The sequence below is a fragment of the Argiope bruennichi genome, chromosome 3 (genome assembly GCF_947563725.1).
Source record: "Argiope bruennichi chromosome 3, qqArgBrue1.1, whole genome shotgun sequence".
In the NCBI taxonomy this organism is placed as follows: domain Eukaryota; kingdom Metazoa; phylum Arthropoda; class Arachnida; order Araneae; family Araneidae; genus Argiope; species Argiope bruennichi.
This window is the reverse complement of record NC_079153.1, coordinates 130,405,657-130,427,657: the sequence shown is the minus strand read 5'-3', so window position 1 is coordinate 130,427,657 and position 22,001 is coordinate 130,405,657. Positions and strand designations below refer to the sequence as shown.

The window sequence follows — 22,001 nt, the reverse complement described above, 5'->3', positions numbered from 1 at the left end:
AGAGAGTCATCGAAATTTCATTTATTAAAATGTTTAATACTAGTTTTGCCATATCTTTTCAGCTAATTTGGAACATCACATGTTGAAAAGTGGCTTCAGTCTTTCTGATGTTAAAGGTGAGTCATTATGTAAATCCATTTGCATATATGTTTGGATATTCTTTCCGAGATAATCGATTTTGAGTATGCAACGATTCTAAGTAGTGTTTCATATATATATATATATATTATAATTATTGAGAAAATATGTAGGCAAATAGCAAAAAATACTCTTTTAGGATGCGTAATTAAAATCTACCAAATTAAATTACATTAAAGATAAAATAATTTTCTGTCACATCCTCAAACTATTCCTGAGAGCATTACCAATTTTTAACCTTTCCAGATCTCCAAAGAGGCTACTCAGAAGATGCCGCCGAAGAACCACCTCCACGAATGACTATGCCAAAGCGACATTCTATGGATATGGCTATGAGTTTAACAGTTCCAGATGGTGACCCATCCAAAATGCGTGCCACATCGAGCGAGGACCTCCACAAGAAGGCCATCGACAGTGGGGCCGAAAGTGACGTGACTGGTATGGAACCGGACAGGCCGAAGCGAAGAGGTCGCTCGCCTTTCCGATTTTTCAAGAAAAAGGACGAAAAGACAAGTCCTCAGGATCAGTATCCGGATCAACACTTGAGGAAGGATGTTCCAGGAACTACTCTGACAGTGGCACCAACCACTTTGCGGGCATCAGCAACAGAACTGGTTCCACCAGCTGTTCCAGATAGACCATCAGGACTGGGTCCTTCTGCAGCTGAGAGAGCAAGTTCACCTCGACGCCTTTCAAGAGTACCTACTGAAGTCACACCTCCAGATGATGGAAGTGATTATCTGGATTCCTCTTCATTGGACTTGTGTGATGAGTACTTTTATGGCATTCGTATCTTCCCTGGACAAGAGCCCAACCATGTGTACTGTGGGTGGGTGACGACCACTTTTAAGCAGTTTGACACCTCCTTCGATACGAACAGAACAAGGAAGGTTGTGTTCCAAGGATACGAAGAAAATTCCATGCAAGAAATGTAAGTTAAAAGTGTGAATAAATTTAATTCTAATTTTAAAATAGATGCTAAATTAAATTAACTTTGTAACCTGGTTTATTAATTCCTGGTATTCTTATAACTTTTGACATCAATGCAGAAATCTATACCGATATGTATATATTTATCTAAAATGATTAAGTCTCAAATTTTTACTAATATGATACATGTGCTACAATGTCGCAAACTGTATAAGTGTGACAAGGCTATTTCGAATATTATTTATAATAGCATTAATAACTATGCAGCTCCAAATATCTAAATTATCATTTTTAATGTTCAAATTCACATTTCCACCAAAACTGACACATTTTGATGATAATTATCTAGTAATTAACCAGCAGTTTTAACGGTCTATTCGGTGATACCATTTACATAGTATTATACCTCTAACCTCCACGTAGTTCCGGTCTCACGGCTGAAAGGAGATGAAGTGGAGAAAGAGTTTAGGGGGGGGGACGTGTGACTGACACCGATAAAAGTGTGTATTTGTAGGAGCTCTGGTGGGAAATTTAAATTTAATTGTATATATGTAAATAATTATCTATAATTTAAACCGTAAGATATAATAAACTCGTATTGCCAAGAAAGGTGTCATAACTTGTATCAATGCATGCGACACATAGTGATAATGATAGTTAGTCGTAAGTACAATATAATCCATTAGAACCAAATTTATTTTTATTAAAAAAATAGTTTTGTTCTATCGATGGCGATGGATACTAATGGGAAATGAACTAGAAATATTAAAAGAAATTAATGTAATATTTTTAATATATATTTTATCTCATTATAACTTAAAATTTGCTATAATTAAACTATTCCATTCTTAAATTTCTTAATTTTAAAATTCTTCCACTATCTAACTCCAGTTTTAAAACCTTTCTTCAATTTGGCATAGTTGCATGTTGAACACAAGTTTACAATTTCTAAGTATTTAAAGCTTTTAAAGAATTAAATTGACAAAAACTAAACTTGATGAAATTAACCTTGATAATCCGCATTTACAGCATGGATCGTCAAGACTGCTACATGGTGTGTGCAGGTCAGCTGCATTCCGATGTTTCTCAGGGAGATGCCAGCTCTCGAAGTTCTAACCAAGGAATGGTGGTCGGTTGTCATGTTGATACATCGATGGGCATTTTGACTTTCACAGCCGAAGGACAGGCCACTCGATACAGCTTCAAAGTGAGTAGTCAATGACGATTAAGATTTTGAAGCCAATTTAAGGAAAGTTATTTAATAAAGCATATTCGAACCATTCGATGCCAACAAGTAATGCAATGCTTATCACAATAAATCGAGACATTTAATACATACACAAGATTTGTTAAATAAATTGCAGAACTTCAATTAAAATACATTTTGCGCAGACATTTCTGCGGAGTCACAGTTAAAGAAATCCTTGATTAAATTAAATATTTGGTTATTTCATGGTATGGATATATATAATATGACTTATACAATGGTTTTTGGTATTAAAAGATGAACACAAATAATAATCTTGATCGTCTGACGTCAAGGTAGATTAAAAGAAAATTTATCTGGAACTCTTCTCGTTTCCGGTCGGTTTTTCGAAGGGTGTCCTATTATCCTGTTCTACCAAGCAATGGGAAAAGATAGAGGACGCTTCTTTAATCAAGGACAGGTGTTAATGTGAAAATTCCAAATTTGTATATACTCAGAAATTAATGACAGTCTTACAGTAACATTTTTAAAAATTGTTTTATTTATTGATTAGAAAAACATGATTACAAATACTATGTTCTATGGAAGTCGAATTTAATAATCTAATAAGCGAGAATGTTCTTTTCTCGAATCTTGTATTTGCAGTGTCTGGTGTATTTTGTGTTTAATTTTGCTTTTAATTAAATAGAATAGATTCCTATGAGTTTTTTTAGTTCTAATTTAGTTTAGTTTAATATAGTTTAGTTATATATACGTCCCATTTTAAAGAAGCACTAGATCTATTTTGTCACGGAACCGCAATCAAATGACGAGGATGATATTTGAGTTGGTACCCTCAACTCTCCAACTTTCGCACTACACCAGCGGGAAGATATTTGGCTCCGAAGGATTTAACGAGCACTAAATCTGCTTACACGACGATTTCTTCGGTGGAATGGGGTCACGAACCTGGAACCGTTCAGCCCCAAAGCTGTGACCTTACCATCATGCCTCTGTGGCCCGATTTTTAATCCTAAAATTACATATTCATATTGAAATTTCATTCACCTATCATAATTAGTTGTAATATTGAGTTATTATAGTCACATACACACGGATAAACTGTCTACCTCTGATTAATTTGGTAAAAATCTGAAATTTTAACATAATCAAATGTCATTAAAATTAATGTAATCAATATCGCATAACTCATTCCATTTTTAAGAATTGATATCCGTATAGACTGATAACTAGACAGTTTTTCTTTTGATAAATTTACCCCCTCCCCTTTTAATACAGATTTATGATGATTGATGTTGAAACTATATAGAGAATTCTGTTCATCTAGTTTTCTCGGGTTTGAATTATCGAGTTTGCATACACATAGAAAAGAAAATATTTTTAAAAAATTTAGTTTTTTTTTTGTGTCAGAGAATTGTAATAATAAATCAACTATTAAAATAATTTATTACATATTTAAAATGTTTATAAGTTTTTTTTACTACCATTCAGCATATATGAAACCTGAATTAAGAAAGAAAGGTTACAGAAATACTTATTATTGAGACTAATATAAGGAAAGAAAAAGATTTTTAATAAAAAAAGGTTTTTGCTATTTTTTTAAATGCATATAAGTAGCGCAAAAGATATTTTCAAGTATATTATTTAACTTCTTATTCTTGCAAAAATCATTAGATGAATTAAAGTTAATTATTCAATGAATGCTATGGATCGATTTACCGATTTGAGGAGAATGTCACGGATTTCTTGAACTCAAGGACATAACAGGTGAATAGAGTAATGGCATGGCACTGAGATTACTTAGGAAGTGGTGAGAAATGGATAATTTGTTTAATAATTGTTTAATTTTATCTTTTCGGAAAATTAATCTGTGAATCCTGGCAATTTTGAAATTATTCTTTAACTACTGAAAAAAGATGCGAAAAGATGCACTGTCTAGAATGGCACCCACGAGCATATTTCAGAATAAAAAGGATTAAAATTTCAGGACTCTTAGGAATAGGCTCAATCCAAGAAAAATAATTTAAAATGAAGATGAGCTATCAATATTAAGGTGCGAGAATCTTATTTGTGAAGTTCTTTATTTACTCCCAATACTTGAATAGCTTGCTTAATTAAAATGATAGAATGAAATAAGCCAATGTATTTTTTTAAAAAAAGAATTGTTCTTTATATAAATTGATTTTTTTAACAGGTGGAGCCAGGAACTAAATTGTTCCCAGCTGTCTTCTTCGAAGCAACGAGCAAAGAAGTGCTTCAGTTTGAACTTGGACGAACTCTGACTACCCTTCCACTTTCATCTGCAGTTTTGCGAAGCACAGAAAAACATTTGACACCACAATGTCCTCCAAGACTAAAAGTATGGATTATATAAAAAAAATCCAATTTTAACTTAAAATATTTAATTTGTATATTTTACAAATGTATATTTTATTGATAATCACAACATATAAGCAAATAAAATGTATCTATGCTATATTCAGATATTTAGAATTATCTTAAATTTGATTTTCAGTATAACGCCCTGAATTCAAATGGATTCTAATTTTTCTCATGTCAATGTAGATCGTATTAACAGCTAAGGATTTTTCTAATTTCTTCAATATAGTATTAAAGAATATTCAGAAAAACAATTTTTATTTCTGAAATGTTATCCAACCTTTGTACATGAGCACACGTTTAATAAATTTATTATTATTAAACCTTATTTTTCCTATTTTATTTCCTTATTCATATGTAGATTTGCACCGTGCGAAATATCTTGTTCACTAATGGATTCGTGATTTAAAAATGTGCAGTTTTCTTGAATTGTTCTTTGTCTTAACTATAAACCATGTGAATTTTTCAGTCGGCGCCATTTTCTATCCAACTATTAATTTCACCCCAAAAATTTTCATTTTAGTACTGTGGCTTTTCTTTCCTTCTTTCTTCTTTTTATGAAAGTTAAATTATCATTTTTACATTTCGTTGAACATTTTTTAAATCAAAACTTTTTACCTTTTTCTACTGATTTACCCCGGGGAGGGCACCTCGAAAAGAGGATGAGATGATTCCGGTATGGTGGTTGGATCTTGCCACCTTGGAGGGTACATAAATAGGTGGGGGCCTGGCTCCTCCCATTGATGATGGGACGTACTTCTTTTGGGAAGGGTTGTACCGTGGCTGGTGATGACCCTTAGGACTCAACCACAGTTCGAGCCAATGTTGCTGCTACGGCAGTCTGGTTAATCAGTATTCTTTTTCCGTGTGCTTTCGGGCGAGTCGGAGAGTCAGTGATATGACTTACCTTTTTCGAAACCATAATTCGCTTGAGTAAATGCTCTATAAATAAAATTTTCTCGTTTATCTTATCAGCTAAACTTAAATTCTTCTTATAAGGAGTCACACAGGTTCTCAAGAATTATGAGGAGGATCTAAAAAGTTTTGCTCCGTTGAATATGAAGCCATTATTTAGTTAAATGTCAAGCTGACTTTGTTTTGGGATATTTAATATTTAATTTTTTTATTCAATTTTTGTTTCATTTATAACACATACAAGCTTTTATTTTATTTTAAAATAAATTTTTCAAAAGTTTATTCTGCTATTTTTGAATTAATTATAGCATTAGTGGAGGCACTTTTTTTCTATATCAATTATTATAACTAATATTGCATCCCGCGTTTTTCGCAATTTAAAGTATTTATTTTTACGATTACAGATTTTTATTATATTATATTATTATCGTGTAATATATAGTATCAGTTCACTTTGTTTGAAAAATATTTGATCTTATTTGCAAACATCGCATCTAAATAATGATTTTAAAAAAATACAGAGAAATACATCAAACATTACTCTGTCAGAGGGTTAAAATAGTCTTTTAAAACTGGTATTTAAATAATGTTCCTTTTCCAGGTTCAATGCTTACAACCTTATCAGTGGGCTCGAGCGCCGAATATAAACTTGAAACCTCACGCTTTGAAGCTCTCCGATATCCGAGGTTGGAGTATGCTTTGTGAAGATCCCGTGTCTATGCTGGCCGTTCACATTCCGGAGGAAGATCGCTGCATAGACGTCTTGGAGCTCATAGAACGAGAGAAATTATTGAGGTATCTTTTTTCATAATGTTTCCTGCTTTCAAAGAAAAAATGGACAATCGGTGGTAAAAATGCACTGTAATACATATTAGTTTGTTCGGAGGGTACTCCAAATTAAGTTTCTTTCAGAATTTCTTAAAGTTTCAGAAATTTTTGACTTTAGTAGTTAGTGCGCTATTTATCCCTCACTAGAAATAAAAAATTGAAATTCATTTTTTTACGTATGTTACTAATCATAAAATAATAAAGATAATAGTAAAGTATTTTACATTACTTTGGGACGTAAAATCCTTTACTACATTCAAATGAATATTATATAGCTAATTATATATATAATGATTTAGCATTAGAAAATGGCGAAATGGACTACATCGTTAAAAGATTTCAAAAATACCGCTTTTATCCATTAAATCTTTTGTATTTAATAGAAGACTGTTGCTAATAACAAATAAATTTTATGCAAGTGCACCGAAATTTACTAAAACCGAATGACTGTTAAATGATGCAAGGTTTAAGTTTATTTCTTATTCAGTCCGTGACAAAGATGCATTGCTATTAATTTAGGGTCACCCTTCATCAATTTGGATCTTCTGTATTTGACGAGAGATTATAAATAGCTCATTAAACTTTCCAGATATATTGCTGAACTTAAATCTGAATTTAAAATATATATATATATTCTAGTGAACTGAGTGCAATTTCTTCTGTTTTCAGCTTCCATGCTCACACGTTGGCTCTTTATGGGGCACTGTGCTTCCAAGGCAACCATCGGGCTGCACATATTATCTGTGCCCATGTGGATGAGAAACAACTGCAGTATGCAATCAAGTCAGAGTATATGTCTGGACCTCTCAGGACGGCTTTTACCGACTTACTCATCGCATTGCATCTAGAATTCCATGCCTACGCAAGGTAAGAAGAATTTTAATGTCATAATTTTGCATTAAAAACGCATAAAGAACAGCTTATGGCCTGTTCTTAGTGATTGCAATTATTTTTATTAATACTACTAGTTTTTGTAAAATGTTTTTCTAATATTGATTTTTTTCTTTTCTAATTCTAGGAGCTTAACTCAAAACGAGTTCATTGTACCACTGGGTGCTGATCTCCGTGCTATGTACGAAGAACCAGCTTCTGCGCATAGTTTGTCGACAATGCAATATTCATCTATCAGACCTGAAATGACCATGAGTCCCATAGCGTAAGTGATCATTTGAAATTGTAACAAGTGTGAATTTCTAATAGACTCGGCAAATATGCTGTTTCTATAAAGGCACCAAAACTTCTTGAAGACTACAAATGTAATGGATATTAAACATGGGGAAAATTAATCTATATGATATCAAGCATTTTCTTCAATCGTTAGAAGTTTCAAGTCATAGATTTACCAGTTTTCTTGCCATTAAATAAATATAAGTTATTCCCTCAATTTCTTATAATTTTGCAATTTTATTTTCAAATTGCATGTAATTTATAGAAAGGATTATAATTAGACATTTTCTGAAATAAAGGAATTATTCTCTTTAGAGGCAATATATATATATATATATATATTATATGATGTATAAATTTACGGAAACGATCATTTTATACAGTGTAAGCACTTATAAAATCCCTTTTTTCTATTATATATAACAGAGATTATCACTATTATATATAATAGTAATCACTGTTATAGTAACTGTCTTTAAAAATATATACACTTTATTTAATTATTTACTTCTATTTCACTAATTTGACAAAATTCTCACAAACTACTACCCTATTACCCGATTTCGAATAATGCACCATATTAACTTAATTGGAAGTTAATACTGGAAGTTTAGACAATCGACTCATTGTTCTATTCACTGCATAATTTCCTGTTATCTGTAATAATTTTGCAAGTTTGCGTTCAGTTATTCTGGTTTCTACATAATTTTTTGTACAATTCACATATAAAGAACAGATACTTATATTTTAAGGAAATATATCTTCTAAGGAATACCAAGCTTCCGACACAATTGGCTTAGATACTATTTATAAAAATACAGGCATAAAATAACTTTAGATCAAACCTATTAATTTCAATAAAAAAACTTCGTTCCTTGTTATAGTTAAATTTATAATATTTTCATCTAAATAAGAAACTAAAGTAAGTTAATTCAATTGACTTATCAATGCAAAAAATATGTTAGTTATTAATGACTTCATATTTCAGAGAGAAAATAGTATCTCTGAAAGATTTAAGCACACCTTACTTCCCAATGGAGAGTCTGAAATTATTCGTCATGGAAGCCCTCGACGATGCTGTGTGCAAAGGAAACAGACCGAACAGGGATCCTATAGGAGGCAGCAATGAAAACCTTTTTGTGTAAGTGTATGGAATTCCTTTTTCTTCTGGTACTTGTATAATGGAAGAACAACAATTAATAAGGCTATATTCTTTTGATTTAATATATCATCACATCTGATATAATACGACTTTGTTGTACGACATTTTGCTTTAATTGATATTAATTCTGAATTTTAAAAAGAATCATAAAGTGAAGAAATTTCATTTTTCGTATAATTTGAAAACAAGAGTCCAGATATAAGTAAAAATAAAATCGAGTTTATTTTCATTGGAGTTCATATTCGTTAAGCAATATCTATATATCGAAATTTACCGAATGTTTTAAGATAAATTTTCAAGTAACAAATTTATGATATATTATTCTCTTTTTTTCTAAAGCTGCATATAATTTATTCAAACATTAATTGAGTCTATCTTACTTTACAGGCCACTTATAAAACTTGCTGACAAGTTACTCTTGATTGGTCTTTTCCAAGATGAAGAACTTCAGCGGCTGCTTCGTTTAATTGATCCTGAAAATTTTGATCCAGATTTCAATCCAGGTTGGTATCACATGACTTACAAAACTGTTATCCCTTCCACACTTTCCACACTATAATTTTCTATGTTCACACCGGATTGGAATGTAGCTATGGGAAAAAGTTTAAATATGTATAATTTTGCAACATATGAATTTTTTTAAAAATATTTTATGTATGCATCTCTGCATTTATAAACTCAATCAATTATAATTTTATAATTACTTTATATGTCATTACTTTATGTTTAAACATGCCAAAATTAACAGAGTATCATGGAATTTCGTTTGTCTGCTACTAATGCAAGAAAAAAAAAATGAATAAAAAATAACTATTTCGTAAAGGACTTTAAACTGAATGGAGAGAACTCTAATGTTTGAATTAAATGAATATCGAACTCTTTTCTCCCTGTTATTGCAGATAACGAAATGCGAGGTATGCTGTCAATGAACATAGCGGAAGGAGTGAAACTTCAAATGTGTTATTTGTTGCATCATCTGTTCGACTTACAACTAAGACACCGAATCGAATCAATGATCGCTTATTGTGACGATTACGTGGGTGAGCTTCAAAGTGTAAGTATAAAATTCTTAACGAGATTCTTTTATCTACAGTTATATAGAGATTTTAATATAAAAGTTGTGGCTAATAAATAAATGTTTCCATTCTCGAGGATGGTAAATAAGTTTATAAAAAGTTTTATAAACAGTCCTGAAATACTGCACCTTAATACACGTGATCTAGCATATCTAGACAAGACCATGTGTCAAGAACTAATCATAAAAGGAAATTGCGTTATTTAGTAATCAATCGCATATAATTCCAATACTTTAATTTGAATTTTTTCTTATGCTATATTTCTTGTCGATATTACTTATACTAGATTTTTAAATTATTTTTTATAGTTTAGTGCAAAAAAAAGTTTTATCTATTCAATTTGAAAATAATCCTACTTTTTCGATGTATTTCCATTAGGACCAACTTCGACGATACATCGATATCAAGCAGTCAGATATGCCATCTGCAGTAGCTGCAAGGAAAACAAGAGAATTCAGATGTTCTCCAAAGGAACAGGTATGTAGACTCTTATTTTACTCATTTACTCTCCAATTTTATATTATCACATTGCGGACAGATAAAGATTTAACTCATGAATGCTTGAAAAAAAAGCATACGAAAACTCCAATTACCTCGTGGTCTATCTTTAACAGATGGCCGCTGAATATGAATGAACTCGTGATATTTATTATTTCATTAATTCTTATCACTAAAATAAGATTTTAGATATTGTTTTCTTTTTTTGAAAGTTCGTCCGATTGGGTTGCAATGTGTTAATATTTTTTAGCAAAATTTTATGCTAAAAGATATAAAATACCATTATTTCACTACGTTTAAAATCGGTCCATTTTTTCTTTAAAATTTCTTACTAAAGATTATTATCATACCGTATTTAAATTAAAACTGAAAATTTATCAATCAAAAGTAATTATGCATTGAAATACTTTTTAAAATAGTACCATAAACGTTGACTATAGGTTACAGTAAATATCTCAAATCTATTTTTCTTTCTTTCTTTCTTCAAATTTTTCAAATCTTTCAAAGATATTATTATATAATATAATGACTTATTACATATAATTATATAGTTACCTATACAACATTACTGTTCTATATTATTACATATAAGAGATGACTATACATTATAAATACATATAACATATTATTATATAATATCTATAATATATTTCGATATTTGTAAAACAGTTTCAAATTTCATTAAATGTATTAGAAAATGTTTTACAGATATCACAATGTATAATGCCAGTACAGTACCACAAAATGTAAAGTATGATATAATTTATTACATATAAGACATGATTGTATGTTATAATTATATACAACATTTTATTATTATTATTTTTTAATATAAAATATTTGTAAAACAACCTCTAATATTCGTTATAAATATTATATGCAGTTTTACAGATATCGCAATGTATAGTGCCAGCACAAAATGTAAAGTATGTAACAATTTGTGGATATGATGCATACCCGAAATTGAATAGTACGGTTTTTATTATAGTGTAAAGCATCTTTTTAAAGTTTTCAAATTTAATATTTATTCTACATTACAATTATGAATAGAAACATTTATATTTCTGTTCAAAGGACTTACTGTATACACAAAAACATCGTACCCAAAATGAAAGAGTTCTTAAAGTTTTAATCTTGCTACAAAATTAAAATGATACATAAATCCTGCTAAAAAATTAAATTGACACATAAATTAATTTTAATTCATGATAATTTCCCCTTCAATACAAAATTATGCACTTGACTACAAATTAGTACTTGATTGTATTGATACTTGTACAAAATCAGGCACTTCAATACAAAATTAATACTTCATTTCAAATATTTTAACATTATTAAAGAATTATTATATTTTCTTTACCATGGTAACTATTTGCTTAAAAAACATTTCACTTCATTTAAAACAATATATGCATTTCATTCATCGCGATTGTTATCTTTATTAAGCCTTCCAAACGTTTCCATTCCAGATGAGGGCGATCTTGTGCTTTAAGAACTTAGAAGAAGATCAGGCTGACCAGTGTTCTTGTGGAGAAGATCTGAGGGAGACCCTGATCGAGTATCACGACGAACTCGTCTCGCGAATCAAGAGCGTCTGCTCGTCCGAAGAAGTGGAAGAAACGGAAGAAAAGTCCGAAGAGCCATCCAAGCCCTGGACGCAGAGATTGCTGAACATAGTGAAAATGGTGAAAGCTGCTGATCAGGAGCCCGAAAAGGCCGAGAAAGAAGGCCCAAGAGCTGAAGGTCAGCACTGCAAAACGCTCATTCAGATAAATTTAACATTTTCTGTGTATTTTAACAATTAAGATCCATGATGGCCTAATGAGTTTAACAGGATATCGTCTCTTGGTGTGGTGCGAAAGTTTATAGAGGCTACTGCTATCTCAGGTCTCCTCCTTGTCATCTGACTGCCGTTCAAAATTATAAAAGTCTGTTCCAACCTATTGTTGCTTCCAAACGATATATTAATGTAGCTAAATTAAATTTAAAAATGAGACAAGCAATCAAAAAATCTATATTTACACCAAATAAAATTTTATTTTCATCTCAAAATTGATTGATTTGAATAAATATAGTTTCTGATCAGTTGAACCTGATATGAAACTGAAAAGAAAAAAGAATTAAAGAGACTGATGCAACTGCATTTGTAAAGTATCTTTTAGAGGTGGTGTTTGATGCATTTTTATCTTTTAAGAACTGGGAAAAAAGTCCCCCCCCCTCAACATCACTTATAAACAAAACATTACGTTTTCGAAAGTAAACATAAAAATAATGAAAATTTCACCATGAGTTCTTTATTTGCATTCTTATTTGTGCTTATTTTACATTATTTTAAACTTTTTAGAATTGCTGCAAAAGAAAATCATTGCTACAGTAATAAATTGGGCTGAAGAAACGGAAATAGAAAACAGGGAACTAGTTCGTCAAATGTTCTATTTGCTTCTAAGAGCTTTCAACGGTATTGGGGAGGTAAGTTAAACTATATGAATTTATTATTATTCACCATGTGGCTCATTTTTCTTTAAAAAAATTTTTGTTAAGCAAGATGTTTAAAACATATAATTTATGTCTGATTAAACAGTAGTGAAAAAAAACTGAAAAAGGAGTGAAATCCGTTTTTTTTTCCAGATAATGAATGCAATGGAAAATACCTACACTATCAGTACTGCAAGTAAAGATGACGTCGTGGTTCTCCTCGGTTACTTGCAAAGAGTTCGATCTCTTTTACCTGTCCAGATGGGACCAGAGGAAGAAGAAATTATGAGAAATAGCTTATGGTGAGTTTATAAAACAATATTCAATCACTTAACGTAATTTCAAATTTAGTTGGCTTTTTTTCTTTTCTTTTTTTATTTGTACTAATAGGTAATAATAAAAATAAGTGCGATTTCCGTTATAAAGATTTGATTAAAATTGAAATATGATTGCATTTAATAATCTAAATTTTAGATAAGATGTTGACAAGCTTTTGCAGGTCAGATATATCCCTTATAAAACTTTCTCCTGCATAAATTTATATCTATAAACAAGGTAAATTTTAAAAACTATTATAATTGATAATTTAACCTTTTGCACTCGAATGGTGACTCTCACTCACCATTCAAGACAATGCATCATTTAGACGTTTTATTTATTTATTTTTAATTTTGATTGTTAAAAATACCTACAGAATGGTAAAAAGACATAGATTAATTTTTCGGGGAAATTCAACTTAAAACAATTAGATATATATTTATTTTTGGAGCTATAAACAAGCCCTTGAATTAAGTGACTAATTATGTATCGAATTTCTTTTAAGAGTGAAAAGAGTTAATTAATTGTCTTTTTTCTCTCATAAGAACAAAGTATACAATGTAAAAGCACTGTAATTGTTAGAAAATTTAAACTCGAGATTTTGAATCTCACGTTTAGTCCTCCCTTAGTTAAAAAAACCAAATTTTTGGAAATATGTTTTTTTGTCTGTCTGATAGCGTTCATGGTCTCAGAAAATTCACATAGTTTTTATATTGATTGGGATGGGGAACAATATACTTATTGAGGATTATGTGATTATATTTCAGGGTGACAATTCCTGCTGGTTTATAAGAAAAAAAACGTGCGTAAATTATTATAATTTACCATTTAAAAATACATTTTATTTATTTTGTAATTAATGATATTCATTTCAGATTTAAGTAATTACCAGTAAAATAAACTTCTAAAACTTATTCAATGGAAATGCATTATTAGGAAATGCATTAAAAAATGTTAAGTTGATGATTTTGAGGATATAAATTGTCGACATGGATTTTGTGTTGACAGACATCGTAAGCGGGGCAATTTCTGTATTATGTATTCTTTACTAGAAACATGGCGGGTTTCAGTCGTATCTATTGATGTATGAATCCCTAGTATATGAATAATAGTTTCAATAACTTTGATCAAGGGAATTGTGAAAGTTTCATTCCTATTTCACTGCAGATTCATCAAGGTGAAATGAAAGCGCCGTATGCTTCTTCCGAATCGAAGTTGACTCATCTGTGTACTAGAACATCAAATGTTTCAATAAAAAATATTCTGCTTCTTTAATAATTTTCATATTTAATGAATCTCACGATTTCTCTGCTTTTCAGGGCTATGGTGAGCAATCGAGTATTTTTCCAGCATCCGGATCTGATCCGAATTCTGAGAGTTCACGAAAACGTCATGAAAGTCATGATAAACACTCTAGCAAAAAGAGCGCAGAGTGATTCTGGGCCTGTGAGTTAACAAATTCTTTTTTTTTTTTCATAATTTTGTTAATTGATTACGAATTCTATAGTTTATCTTGGATAATATTTAAGAACATTTGTAGGTTATTTCGAAAGAATCAATAGTATCTATTATGCATGATTACTATCATTAATATTGAATATTATTAAATTTGTTATCTAATGAAGATATCATTATTCTTAGTTCAAACAGTACCGATTTTATTTCTCGCAAAAAGATATTTGGCCAATAGTGAAAGGAACTAATGATTATTTTTATTACTTACATACAAGGAAATGAATAGGTAAAATTAGCTAATATGTAAAACTTTTATGTATGAAGTAAATGATACATTTACTTATATAAATATTAAATAAATACATTTCCTTAATAAAGTTAGAATTAAGGTTTATTTTATTTAGTACTTACTGTCTTACATTATTTAGATAAACTATATTAAATAAATGAAGAATAATAAGTTCTTTTGTTGCAATAATTCACAATATTGAAAAAAAAATAATTTTGCAACAAATGGAGATGATGCATGCTATTTTCCTCACATTTCAAAAATGCATGATCAAGAGATAATAATGGCAGTGGAATGCATTCTGGATCCCGTTGATTGCCGTTTCTTAGATTTGTCCTACAGTCATTGTAAAATATTAATTCTGAAAGATAAATATAAAAGAACCATACTTGATGACATATTTAATTGTAAATTATTTTCTATTATTATCAAATATATTTATGTAATAAGTTACAGGTGTTTTTTTTTGTATGTCATAAATTGCTTATTGACACTGTATTTCTTCTCCTGAAGAATACTTCCCACGAGATGGTTGTATCTTGCTGTCGATTTTTGTGCTTCTTCTGCCGTACTGGAAGGCAAAACCAAAAAGCTATGTTCGAGCATCTTGGTTTTCTTCTGGAGAACAGCAACATCCTTCTTTGTAAGTAATATTTCTTACCATTGCTATAAAATTTATATTCAATCAAACGAATTGTTTCAATGCAATTAAATCCTCGGCTGGAAAAATTCCATTAGTGAATGCATTATTGCAATGTGTCCGTTGTAAAACGTATTCTAATTTCTCTAAATTTTTTTTCTATAGCTTATTAAAATTTTTCTGATTGAACTTGAAAGTTGGAGTCTGAAAGCACAAAAACCAAATCTAGACATGCTTAATATACAGACACAAGATAACATAAACCTCAAAACATCGCCCTCAAAAAAAGTTTAAAATCATATATCCATGTAAAACATATTTGAACAGTTGCGTGGCCTAAAAGAATAAATTTTTGGTATTATAATTTCTATTTCATTCACCATGGGAACCATTATTTATACAGAAAGCAGGCGATGATAAACCGAAATCTGTTTACATCGCAATACAAGAGAAAAGTTACCAACATTTTTCCCTTAAGTGATTTTACTATAAAATTCTAACAGTTTTTTTTTTTTTTTGCCACTAGTTGATTTAAACAAGGGAATCTTAGGTATCTTTGAAAAGTATGTGTAAATGTGGGGGATTTTTATCTCTTTGTTCGGAGCATGTGAAAATGAATAACAATTAGTTTTCTAAAGCGAGAGTTTTAAATAATTAAATAATAAAGTGGGAATTGGATCAGGAAATAAGATGACATTTTAAAATGAAGTTAACTTGGGCAAATTTCAGATAAAATTAGAAATGAATTAAGATTTAAGTTATATTTTAAAAATCATTATACCATCAGAAATATTTCACTCAATTGTCTTTTCAGCTCGTCCATCTCTGCGAGGTTCCACTCCTTTGGACGTGGCCTACTCCTCCCTCATGGAGAACAGTGAATTGGCTCTAGCACTGCGAGAGCACTACCTGGAGAAGATCGCCATCAACTTGTCCCGTTGCGGTCTGCAGTCCAATCAAGAGCTGCTGGACCGTGGCTACCCGGATGTCGGATGGGATCCTCTAGAAGGAGAGAGATACTTGAACTTCCTCATGTTCTGTGTATGGGTCAACGGTAGGTCAATCATTGCATATTTGCCGTGAGGGGTCACCGGTGACCGTCGGGCACATATGAATTACATTATAAAAAATTCAGCCAGCAGTCAACGTGTTAAGTTTAAAACTCATTGTATCGATTGTACCAGTGACGGATAACGATTAAATACATTAGTCAGCTACCTAGGGTCGCGGGGTCAGAAGCAGATCGATTAAAAAGGTGTTATAAACTTAGTTGGGCAATAAATGAATTTGTCAAAAATACAATTTATGTGAAATGTAAAATAATAGGAATCTGATCAATTATGCTTCAAAAAGTGTCTTACTTATTATACTGAATTTATTTAGCTATTACTTAGCTTATTTAGCTTATTATTATTTGCTATTACTTAACTTAATTAGCTTATATATCGAGTGTGTTTTTAAATAATAATACACATAAATGTTGATGCTGCAATGAATAGTCAATGAATTGTTATAAATAAACAATAATATATATGCATTTCGCTAAATTACTATAACAAAATTTAACCTAAAATAAATCATTAGCATTAAAAAATGTGTTGTAATATGAAACAGAATTTTCCAGTTTATTAAAAGAAGGGCCTCATAATACTTAAAGCAAAATACCTAAATTAGCCATTGACTTGGCTAAAGATACTTCTAAATGCATTTCTACATTTTTTTTTTTTTTTGCAAATAATCTACAAGTTAAGCCATTTTAAAAATCCTTCTATAGAGGCCACGTTTTACAGAAAATGAAAGATTATATGCTATTATAATAAATTGAACCATCATAAATTTAAGTTCATTAAACACAGTATTATAAAATGAATGATATATTGCTTACATCATACGACGGAATATTTACTAAGCCCGCTTTTTTGCTGATAACAAATCAAGTGATTTGTAGTGGCGTTTCATTAAAATATATGTCAAAAGATAACATTGCTTTATATTATAATTCTAGTAAGATAATATTTTAAACTGCAAAATACATTTTTTAGACGAAATTTTTGCATTTTTAAATTTATTAATATATGTGCTGATTATGCTGTGAAGGCTGTTTAATGACAAAATTACAGTCTTTGATGCCTTATCAGTATATTGCAATAAATTTAAAAAATATAAGATATTGATTGACCAGTATTTTATACAATTCAAAATTACATTGTACGGCCTCATTGGATATAAAAATGTTGCTTAAAAATTAAAATTGCAGAATTAAAAAAAAAAATTATGTAACTTGTACTTTATCTGCATGTTTCATCTTTTGATAATTGTATTTTTTTCCTTCTTCGATAAAACGATTCCTTTACATTTTAAAAATAAAAATGGCAAACAATTTCTTTTATTCACTTCACATGTTTTTATTACAAGTTACTCTTTAAATCAAGCTTGAATAATTCTAGTTATTTCTTATGAACCTCAAATGCCATCAGTTTCTTCACGAATCAACATTTTGAAATTTTGAACTTATTCATTTTTTTATTTGTTCATTCAAAAACCTTTCAGTCCTTATTTCAATAATTACAATTTCTTTGCAAGTAATCTAGTATTAATAAAAATTGTACTTTTTTCCATTCCAGGTGAGAGCGTGGAGGAGAACGCCAATCTTGTCATCAGGCTGTTGATCCGCAGGCCAGAATGTCTTGGTCCAGCCCTTCGAGGAGAAGGCCCAGGGCTTCTGGCGGCCATCAAGGAAGCCATAGAAATGTCAAAGAAAATCACTGCCGACCGACTAGCAAAGGGCGAGGCTTTACCCGACGACGAAGATTACATAGACATGGGATGTGCCATACTGAACTTTTACTGCGTGCTGGTCGATCTGCTGGGGCGCTGCGCCCCAGAAGCGGCTGCTATTGCCCAAGGCAAAAATGACTGCATCAGAGCACGATCCATCTTGAGGTCTTTGGTGCCCATGAAGGATCTTGAAGGAGTTTTGAGTTTGAGATATAATTTGGTTACTCCACAAGGTAAATGACTTTTGCATATTTTTTGATATCTACCGTTCTAATAAATTTGACCGCTGATTTTATTAAACAAATAATAAAATATTATTTGTTTAATACAATTAGGGGTCAATATATTTCCTCTTACTTAGAATTTATTTAATTTTTAGCTAGAATAATTCTTTTCCATCAATTTCCGTTGCAAATCGTAATACCGCCCATTCTTGATTCCGCTGCCTCTGGCTGTAGGCAGGTTAATTAAAATGTTTTATTAACCTGGACCAATTTTATTAAATAAATAAAGTTATAAAAATGACAAACCTTGTTAATTACAAAGTAATACAATAATATTAACTTTTTATCAAATATAATTGATCAGGTTCTCGTTTCATTATTTTCTTTGTAATTACATTATTTATAAATATCCAGCATCGGCTTAAGCAATAGGATGCCACGGAATCATGAATAAAAATAATTAATAAATGATATATATATTCACAAAGTCACCAAAAACATAACCGACATATCACCAACGTATTAATTAAGTTGTTAAGTCCACCACTGAATATATACAAATGCCAAATACAGCAATTATAGTTTGATAGGTTTTTCCCCAAAGGGTTTATTTTCACTTGGTCTGCTATTGTTAAATGTGTCCGTTGTTAAAATTCATTCTTGTCTAGATAAATTATTCTTCATGTGAAGTATAAACAGTATTAGTTATGAAATTTATCTATACACTAATTAGTAATTTCCCGATCTGCTGTCTCAGCTGAATGTATTAATCTTCTAAAAATGGCTAAAAGAATTTTGTACCAAGCATGAAAATTGGATGAAAAAAATTGTACGATTAAAAAAGATGAATCGCTATAATAATAAACTAATAAATATTTACCCCAGAAATCACTTCAGCACTATACAGAACTACAGATGAAAATGAAATCAATTGAAACTGTTTAATCAATACATTGCTTATTACTGCCTTACCACAACTTGATTTTGTTTCCTTTATCTTAAATAAGATAATCTAAAACACATTCATCATTTAAAAAATTAAAATTTTCGAAATCACAAAAATCTTGCACGTCATGCTATACAATTGAGCATATTGACAATATAAAAAAAAAAAAACCCACAACATTATTTCATATAACAATCATAAACATTTATAAATAAATGCCATTTTCGCAGAACAGAACATTATTAACAGGCACATCTGTTTATCAGAATGAAAAACTGTAACTCTAAATAGAGACATATTCCTAGTGCTGTGTTTATTCAAAAATAAAAAATATATATTTGAATATGTTCATTGCCCTTGCTTAGGAAGGAATTTGACTGCAGTTCAAGGTCAGAACTTCCGTTACTCACTTTCCACGACACAGATTTAAAAATGAAACATGTGCCTCGTTTTATAGTATAGTCTTACTACTCATCTCTTTTTTTAACAACGAAACTGACAGTCACGTTTCAGTAATATGCTGTTTTTAAAAACAAAGTTTGGTAAAAAAGAAAAAAAAATTCTCATGACCAGGAATGATATGAATAAAAAAGGGCCTTAATGCAAAGTTGATTTGTGAACAGTGAAACAAATTTCGTACAACACAATATTTAATTTATTGCAATTAATTATTTATTACATTTCTCAAATTGATGTAATTATAAAACCAAAGATAAACGATGATTATATATTAATCAATTTCCCCATTCTTAGAGGGTGAAAGTGACATGCCCATCGGCTTACAACCGAATCACAAACAATCCATAGTGCTCTTCTTAGAGCGTGTTTATGGAATAGAGAGTCAAGAAACTTTCTTCAGAATCTTAGAAGATGCTTTCCTGCCAGATTTGCGAGCCGCCACGATGCTTGAAAGGGTATGTGTATTATTTTAAAAATGTTTTCAGTTGAAGTTACAGTTATACATATTTCTTTGTTTCGTTACATAAAATGGAAATTTTTTATTACTACCAGCAATAATGCTGATTAAAACTAATAATAAAATCTATTATTCTCTTCTCTTCAATCTTTTTCTTTTTATGGTAAATTTTTAATAATCAACCATTTTATTTTTCCTGCTTTTTTATTTACTTACATCAACGGGCTTTCGGATTCGAGCTTCATTCCAGAGATAGGTTAAAAAATGTTACTTAAAGAAAATAAAGTTTATTTCATAGATACTAGTACTCTAATATTGTAATGAAGTGTTACGTCACTGCAGTATTTTAATGTGTTTTTTATTTCGATTTTTCTGCAGTTTGACGGATCTGAAAGTGAAATGGCGCTTGCCCTCAATCGTTACATTGGTAACTCCATTATGCCAACTCTTATTAAATACTGCCATTATTTCGGAGACGCAGACAACTATGCCAGCCTTCTCGATGCCACTCTGCATACGATTTACAGACTATCGAAAGTAAAGATTTTGACCAAAGGTCAACGTGAGGGAGTGTCTGATTTCCTTGTCGCTTTGACTCAGTAAGTATTTATGGTTTGTAAAGCAAATCATTGCAAGTTTTTATTTGTTGAACATGTACCTAATATTTCTCTTCCCTCTTCGAATTCTGTTGTTTGGAATAAAGGGATTTTGTAAAAAATTGTAATTTAATATACTTAAACATTAGTAATGTGTGTGTTAATTTAATCTTTAATTTTAAAATTCTTTAATATATTGAGTGCAATGCATTAATGTTCAATTGAATTCTCATTGACTATTTGAAGTAAGTTAGAATTTTTTTTAAAAAAATGTTCTCATATTTTATTTGTTATTGCAACTCAAATTCTATGGTATTTAATTATTTTATGAAATATTGCTTTTTTCAAGAATGTAATTTAAGGTCTTTTAGCTTTAGGGAGCGCTTAAGGAATTTCGGATATTTCGGACTTTCTTCGATGTGACTTTTTTAAGTTATGGTTTTCAATTCTTAAAACAGCAGATTGAGTTGAACAGATAGCTTTTGTCATAAGTGAATAATATGACCCTCTGCAATTAAATAGCTTTCTGTTGATTTTGTATTCAATAAACAACATTATTATTTAGTCTATAATTTTTAATAAGCCAAATCTTTTCGAGGTAAAAATTGCTTCGAAAAGAATTTTTTTTCAATGAAATTTAAAATTCTTCATTAATTTTCTTCGTAATTTCGCACATCTTAATAATCTTTCATATACTTCATTTGATTCCATGTTAACTCCAAGTAAAATTTTAGGCTGTTTTTAGCTTTCTTTTCTGTTTTATTTTTTGCTTCCTCTTATATTATGATGAGATGGAACTTATTATTTCAAGCAATCATTCGAAGAAAATATAAAATAAAACCACTGGTTTTTTTGCACATAAAAACAGACAAAATGTTTGTTAATCCCTCAAAATTATACGAATTGCTAGTTACTTGTAATTATGTGCACACAATAGCAGTATTGCAATTATATGTGTTTAATTTACATTTTTTTGCACCACATATTTGAATATAGTTTTCGCACAAAAAATTTAAAGATTTTTAGTTGATTTTTATTTAATATAAAAATATGAATTATTTCAG

At 30.2% G+C, this 22,001-nt stretch overlaps 1 protein-coding gene across 2 annotated transcripts in view; it reads left to right on the top strand.

The window, feature by feature from the left end:
• Nucleotides 1-22,001, top strand: part of LOC129964130 (ryanodine receptor-like) — a 214,693-nt gene that overhangs the window by 99,652 nt on the left and 93,040 nt on the right. For both annotated transcript variants that reach the window (XM_056078821.1, XM_056078820.1), the window contains exons 34-53: nucleotides 63-116; nucleotides 385-1,069; nucleotides 2,098-2,275; nucleotides 4,470-4,634; nucleotides 6,171-6,364; nucleotides 7,067-7,264; nucleotides 7,416-7,553; nucleotides 8,553-8,705; nucleotides 9,114-9,229; nucleotides 9,626-9,780; nucleotides 10,181-10,279; nucleotides 11,770-12,043; nucleotides 12,645-12,769; nucleotides 12,929-13,077; nucleotides 14,413-14,539; nucleotides 15,351-15,480; nucleotides 16,292-16,531; nucleotides 18,102-18,488; nucleotides 20,179-20,339; nucleotides 20,720-20,940. In XM_056078821.1, coding sequence (XP_055934796.1) covers nucleotides 63-116; nucleotides 385-1,069; nucleotides 2,098-2,275; nucleotides 4,470-4,634; nucleotides 6,171-6,364; nucleotides 7,067-7,264; nucleotides 7,416-7,553; nucleotides 8,553-8,705; nucleotides 9,114-9,229; nucleotides 9,626-9,780; nucleotides 10,181-10,279; nucleotides 11,770-12,043; nucleotides 12,645-12,769; nucleotides 12,929-13,077; nucleotides 14,413-14,539; nucleotides 15,351-15,480; nucleotides 16,292-16,531; nucleotides 18,102-18,488; nucleotides 20,179-20,339; nucleotides 20,720-20,940 — 3,949 coding nt within the window. The remainder of the gene's footprint in view (nucleotides 1-62; nucleotides 117-384; nucleotides 1,070-2,097; nucleotides 2,276-4,469; nucleotides 4,635-6,170; nucleotides 6,365-7,066; nucleotides 7,265-7,415; nucleotides 7,554-8,552; nucleotides 8,706-9,113; nucleotides 9,230-9,625; nucleotides 9,781-10,180; nucleotides 10,280-11,769; nucleotides 12,044-12,644; nucleotides 12,770-12,928; nucleotides 13,078-14,412; nucleotides 14,540-15,350; nucleotides 15,481-16,291; nucleotides 16,532-18,101; nucleotides 18,489-20,178; nucleotides 20,340-20,719; nucleotides 20,941-22,001) is intronic.